At 42.9% G+C, this 7,201-nt stretch overlaps 1 protein-coding gene across 1 annotated transcript; it reads left to right on the top strand.

The window, feature by feature from the left end:
- The first annotated feature begins 2,779 nt into the window (after window positions 1-2,779).
- Window positions 2,780-6,909, top strand: LOC100193572 (uncharacterized). Its single transcript, NM_001138681.2, is given in 11 exon segments — window positions 2,780-3,193; window positions 3,311-3,410; window positions 3,509-3,576; window positions 4,636-4,724; window positions 4,801-4,981; window positions 5,087-5,215; window positions 5,317-5,450; window positions 5,547-5,760; window positions 5,851-6,035; window positions 6,158-6,253; window positions 6,344-6,909. Coding segments are annotated over 11 exon segments (1,617 nt in total). The 5' UTR covers window positions 2,780-2,926; the 3' UTR covers window positions 6,498-6,909.
- The last annotated feature ends 292 nt before the right edge of the window (window positions 6,910-7,201 follow it).

The following is a 7,201-nucleotide window of genomic DNA, read 5'->3' on the forward strand; positions in this document are numbered from 1 at the left end:
TTAAAAAAAAATATCACTCAAGGATTTAAATTTTGCTTATCAGAGTTATCGTAGTACTATACTTGTATATTATTCTATCTATTTTTTATTTGACGTTACAGAGGTAGTACTTCCGTCCTAAAAAATTACTTGCATTCTCAATTAAAATCTCTACAGTTTAGCCAAATAAATATATAAAAATAATCATGATACCAAATAAATATATCATGAAAATATATTTTACGTTGAATCCAATTATATTAATTTAGTATGATAAATAAGAGTTAACTATTTTGCTTCAGCTCAACTACGTTTAAAGTGGGTGGTTCAACCAGTCTTGGCTCACCTCAACCACATTTAGCTCTGGTATTTTGCAGTAGAACCTATATTCAGGGCAATTCATCCTATCTAACTGTGGTTGAACTGGACAATTCAACCTGTCTTACTATGGTTGAGTTGGACTGTTCAACCTTCTCTTCCCCAACCTCAATCGCATTTTGCTCTATCGAAGGCTATTTCAGTCGCATATCACGTAGACTGCCCCCAAAAGGCTAGATATAGAGTCCCACTCCCACTATATATACCCACTCATTCCTATCTCCTAAACATAAGAGAACACATTCACTTCCATATCTAACCTAAGAAAAACTCTAGAAGAGCATTTTGACTCCTCCCCATTTCCCCTCACACATCTTGAACCTATCCTAATTCAAATCTTTGAATAGATTGAGAGTTATGGGTCTTCACACTTCATCTCCAAATCCATTTTGTTCCTCTTGCTTAGAGCTTTAGTGCAGCAATAATATCTTCGGAGGATTCATTTCTCTTGGAGCTCCTAGCTCCTAGATGGCTAGGTGTCGCTTGTGAGTCTTCAAAGCTTATGGAAGACCACAAGAAGTTTGTATTACATGCTCTTTGGGCACCACTAGTAAGTGACCTTACTTGGATCTTTGTGGTCACTGCACGGGAGTATTAAGGTTAGAAAAGACTTGGCTCTTTGTGGGCGCCTCAATAAGGAAGTAGGACACCTAAGTGGTGTGATCGAACCTTAGAGTAAATCTTGTGTTCTTGCATACTTGTTTTTTTATTGTTCTTTGTTCTTCATACCCTCACCTTCCACTAGAAAGATTTGTGCATAAACCTTTGGTGTGTAGGTTTGGAAGTGTGGCCCTCTCAGATCTACTACACTCAAGCCTTATAAACCTCAAGATATCACAAATATCAAGCTAACTTGCTTATTTTTAGATCAATTTGTTTATTATTGAGATAACCAGTTAAATTGGTTCAGAGCGGTTGAACTGGCATGCACCAGTTAAACTCAGTTCTTTTCTAGTTTTTGGTTGAAATTTCAGGTGTAAGATTCACCCCCAACATGCAACTATTATTTGGTATCAGAGTCTAATCCTCATAACTAGCGTTTAAATCTGTGAGTAAAAGTTCATGGGGGAGGGGGAGAAACGAGTACGGACTCGTCCTTGAAGAAGCTGGTATTACCTCAACTTCATTATTCGATGAAGATGTTGATCCCAAGAAACTAGACCTCACCATGAAGATCACCGCAAGGATATTCATTAAAATGAAGGAAGATGATGTGAAGAAGAAGCTTGGAGAAGAATAATACTACAAGGCTCAAGGACATGAAGATGCTCATATCATTTGGATTAAAATTAGGCCCCGTTTGTTTCGTTGGAATTGAATCCCATTTTAATAATTATAATTTAGACAAAACTAATTAAGTTTATATATTTATATATGTAATATATTTGTATATTATTCTAAATCATATGAGAGAGATAGTTAAATACTACATTTATGCTATAGCAAATCAAGTAGAATAGTATGCTATAAGTTGTACATCGGAAACATAGCATGTAAATCTATAGAATCAATTTCCATTTCTCACCACATGAATTTGAGATAGACTTATATGATATTTTTGGAAAGTGGTGGAATGTCACATTCTAAAAAATTAGCATATTCTATTAGTAAGATTTCAATTCCTCAAAATGAAAGGAAACAAACAAGACTTTAGAGAAAGATATGATAAGTCCAAATATGACCATGGAATATGATAAATCCAATTATGCAATATTTGGACTACAATTAGCAAGCACATCTCGCTGGTCGATGGTGGGGACCGCGTGCTGCATGAGCGAGGAGGACGATGGGGAGGGCAAGAGAAAGACGTCGTCGACGAGCGGATGAGGAGGGGATGGCGGCGGCGACGATGAGGACGCCCCTCCGGCGTGAATGCAAGGAAGACACGTCCTCTCAAAGCATATTCTCCCAGTGTACTCTCTTTAAAGGTCTGGTCGGTTTCTACGGAACGGTGGCCTTGAACGATTACATACGGGATTGCTTGCCTAATTAATAGAAGCATTGATGAACCGGAACGAATCCTGGTTGAATTCCAAATCAACCAAACATGTCTAAAAAAATCAACCAAACATGCCTAAAAAAATCAACAGCCGTCTAAAATGGATCGAACGTCACGTGACCACTCTCGTCGCTCGACGTGGTCCAGGCCTTTACTATGTAAATTCCGTACTAAACAATCCGAATCACCCGTGCATAGTGCATTAGCCTAGCCATCGATACAAGTTCTGAAACTTCGACATGTAGACATGCCTGCACGGCCCACCCCTGCCCCAGGAAGCAGAAGCGGAACTGCGGAAGCCGGGCCGGCGCCGCATCCTCGGACCGGCAGGTGGTGAACGGCTGAACGCCATTACCCCTTCGCTCCCCGTCAAATAAACCCCTCCTCCCTCCCCCTCCCCCTCCCCCTCCCTTACAGCGTCGTTGAGGGCTCTGCACGCAATCACCCGCCGAGAGAAAAAAAAGGGCATCGCGGCAAGGGCTTCCCTCCTCCGTCGCCCGGTCGAACCCCGCGCACTGCCGTCGATCGGCAGAGGCGAGAGGGAAGGGGTGTTTCCCCTAGGCGGATGAGATGCCGACGCGCCGGAAGGTGAGGCCCGCGGGCGCGGGCGCGGCGGCGCGGCGGGCCGCGCTGCGGTGGTGGCTGCTCTCCCTCGCCGCAGCGGGCGCCATCATCACCGCCGCCGCCGCGCTGCTCGCCGTCACTCTCCACGTCTCCGGCCTCGCCATGCCCTCCGTCTCCTCCGGCGCGCCCTACCGCCTCTCGCAGCCATGGGATACAGAGGAGCTGCGGTGGGAGCAGGAGTTCGCATCGCCCCAGCTCGCGTCGTCACGAAAGGTGAACGATTCTCCACGATGCTGTTTCGCTGCTAGTTGCCGCCGCTGTTGCTTTCTTTGTTCTGTTTTTGAATTCATGGGAGCCTATGACGCCGGGATTAATCTCTAGATTTGACAGCTGGACGGTGCGGCCGACGACGCGTTGGGGAAGAGGCTGTGGCTGCCGGCGCCGGCGCGGGGGTTCGTGCCCTGCGTGGCGCCGTCACCGGAATACAGAAGTATGCGCATTATTGGCACACCTCCCTCTACATGGATTTCTCGCCTCATGGTCCAAATTATTGTGCGCAGTTCTGATTTTGTTCATCTTGCATTGCAGGTCCGGTGGCGTCAAAGGGGTACTTGCTCGTACACACCAATGGCGGACTCAACCAGATGCGCGCTGGGGTAAGCTGGACCGTCCTGGTGGAAATTTATCACTTGCCTTAGTGATGACCGAAGTTATTCATTGCTTGATTCGCATTAGATGTGTTGACTTGAGTGGGGAGGGCCAATATCTCATCTAAAAAAAAGCGTGGGAGAGCATTGTCGTTCAGGCATGTGGGGTGTTTGATCAGAGTTGACGGTTTGTGAGCACCCATCATTATCAGCTCTTCTTTTTTGCACATACAATTTTTGGTGCTTTCAATGTGCTTTGCCTAACCCAGTGTCTGTGGGCAGTGAGCAGTCCTTTGGTGCTTTAATCACGTGCAGTTGGTATTCTGGTGCTAATGTTCCACTCTGTTAGAGATGTCGGATGTGCTTGTTTAAGATGTATATGGCGGGCTAAATTTAAGCTGTTTGTTTCCCAATTAGAATTTTGTTAATTAATTGAGTTACTGGCGACACATATTGAATGGCCCAACTGCGTTAAAGATAGAGTGGTTACTCCTTATAATTTTTGGTGGGTGGATGTTTTCTCGTTGCAATTCCAATTTCTTTTCCTGGTGCTTGGTATTGAATATCATGTTCATTTTTATTTTTCTGATTCTGATAAATGACACTTGTTTGGATGTGCTTCTGTCATACCCATGCCAAGTTTCAATCATGATTTTGTTTTTTCTTTATAGTTGGACAAAGAAAGCTGTTCGTTTTAGCAGGGGAGACCAAAAGCAGTTACACTCTACTTGTGCATGCAGATTGTTAGATAACTGGAACTAACTACTAGTAGTGTTTTATTTGCACTTGAGTTTAATGAAAACTCTGTTTTTGTTTAGGTTCCCTTATGGTTAAGATAACCGATTTTTTTTTTGCCAATTGGTACTTGTCCTAATACTCTCAATGTCAGCTTCATGTGATTTGGATATAGAAAGGGGAATGTTTCTTTACTGTTTGTTGCACATGTTCTTTGTTTACTGGATACATATCTGTGTTGCTAAATGAATAATAAGAGGCCCCTCACTTTGGACACAAAATCCTCAAATGTTTTGTCTCCTTTTTAATTGAACATTCCTGTTCTTATGGCAGATCAGTGATATGGTGGCTGTTGCACGCGTACTTAATGCTACACTCATCATTCCAGAGCTTGATAAGAAATCATTTTGGCATGACAAAAGGTAGATCATATGCTGGGTTTGTTTTCATCCTTCCATGAACTGATAAGAGACTGATGAAACCACTTTTCAATATCAGCAACTTTTCAGATGTATTTGATGAAGAACACTTCATAAATTCTTTAGCAAATGATGTGAAAGTTGAGAAAGAACTGCCAAAGGAATTGGTGAAAGCTCCAAAGTCTGTCAGGTACTTCAAGAGTTGGTCTGGAGTAGATTATTACCAGGATGAGATTTCTCCACTGTGGGATCATCGCCAGGTCTGAATTCAACCACCACTTTGCACTTCCATACTAGACAAATCTAAGCCATGTTTACTGATGCAATTTTTGGAACTGTGAATACTGATTGAAGATTTGTACTAGGTCATTCGAGCTGCTAAGTCAGATTCCCGCCTTGCAAACAACCACCTTCCTCCTGACATTCAGAAGCTTCGTTGTCGGGCTTTTTTCCAAGCACTGAGATTTGCTCCCCCAATTGAAGCTCTAGGCAAAGTAAATCACTCTCTCATATCTTCCCATCTTGATCATTATTTTCCCTGAAATGTATACCGTGTGTTGTTTAGATAAGCAAAGATTAACTGATTTTCTTGCAGCTATTGGTGGAGAGGATGAGGTCATTTGGGAAATATATTGCTTTGCATTTGCGCTATGAGAAGGATATGCTTGCCTTTAGTGGCTGCACATATGGTTTATCACGGACAGAATCAGAAGAACTTGCAATGATCAGGCAAGGCCTTAGGGTTTATTTACACTCTCTTGCTTATATTTTGACAGCAGTGGATGCTACCAGCTGTTGAATCTAATTCTGCTCCTGTACCTACAGAGAAAACACAACCTACTGGAAGGTGAAGGACATTGATCCATTAGAACAAAGATCCCATGGGTACTGCCCCTTGACACCAAAAGAAGTCGGCATGTTTCTTTCTGGACTAGGGTATCCATCAAGCACCCCAATCTACATAGCTGCAGGGGAAATATATGGAGGTGAATCTCATATGGTTGATTTACAATCAAGGTTCCCTATACTGATGAACAAGGTAGAGCAGCTAGCATTTCATTTGTTATGTAACATTTAATACAGCTTTCTTTAGTTGGGACTCTGACACATGTCGCGTGCTCCATTGCAGGAAAAACTTGCCTCAGCTGAGGAGCTGCGGTCTTTCAGCCAATATGCTGCTCAAATGGCAGCTTTAGATTATATCGTTTCAGTGGAGAGCGACGTCTTCATTCCATCTTATTCGGGGAACATGGCACGGGCTGTTGCAGGTCACAGGCGTTTCCTTGGCCATAGGAAGACAATCAGCCCTGATAGGTACAATCACAAACCACTGCATTTCTCACTTCTCATCGTTTTCACAGTTTGTTCTACTTTTTTGTTATACATCCAAAGCTCACTTCTCATCGTTTTCACAATTTGTTCATTCTTTGGTCCAGGAAAGCACTAGTTCGCTTGTTTGACAAAGTGGCTAGTAGATTACTAGAGGAAGGGGAGAGGCTATCACAAAAGATAATAGATATCCACCAGAAAAGGTATTAAACTGATGGTATGCATGGCAACTAAAAGACACTGATCTGTGTTAGTTCCTTATTTTTGTTCTTGTTCTATTCTTCACTCTTCAGACAAGGCTCTCCACGGAAACGAAAAGGTCCGGTCTCAGGAACAAAGGGCAAAGACAGGTTCCGGTCAGAAGAGGCATTTTATGAGAACCCTTTTCCTGACTGCCTGTGTCAACCAGGGCCTCCAGCCCCCTTGTCAGCATCAAAGTCACACTAATCATCATCCTAACAGATCCCTGGGTGTGATTCCAGTGTACATAGACAGAAATTAAGAAACACATAGCAAGGTACACGATGACGAATTCTCACTGATCAGAAATGTGTAGCTGACATCATGGGCTAACTATTGGTTGGCACGCCATCGTCCAGCTGTGGCTGAAGTTCTAGCATGGCTGGGCTTGTTCTGAAGTCAGAACTGCTGGAGGTGGAAGCAGCTGTATAGGGCTATAGAGAAGTCACGTGTTTTTGATTGGGATAATTATCCTAATTGCTTGTAAGTAGATGATAATAATAAACAGAGACAGATAGAATTACTGGAGCAGCTTGACAAACATCGCTCATATAGGTTTGAGTCTGATTGGCAGGGGAACTCACATTTTCTGCTAATTATTATTGTGATAGTCATATTCAGCTGCAAACGTGTCAAAAGCGCGATGGTAGCAGCCTCCTTTGGTTGGGATGCTGTCAGCCAGTCTTTAAAACCCTGGGTTCCACGAAAAAGGCCCTTCGCTATGGGCTAGTTTGGGAACTTTATTTTTCTAAGGGAAAATAAACTAATTTCTTTTGGGAAAATTGAAATTCCTTAGGAAAATGTGGTTCCCAAACTAGCCCTATGTTCATCTTTAATCCAGCTTCTTCCTAACGTGAGTACGGGTGGTAATGGATTACAGTTTAAATGTTTATTTACAATTCGTTTGAACT

This window comes from Zea mays, chromosome 6, assembly GCF_902167145.1.
Source record: "Zea mays cultivar B73 chromosome 6, Zm-B73-REFERENCE-NAM-5.0, whole genome shotgun sequence".
NCBI classification, from domain to species: domain Eukaryota; kingdom Viridiplantae; phylum Streptophyta; class Magnoliopsida; order Poales; family Poaceae; genus Zea; species Zea mays.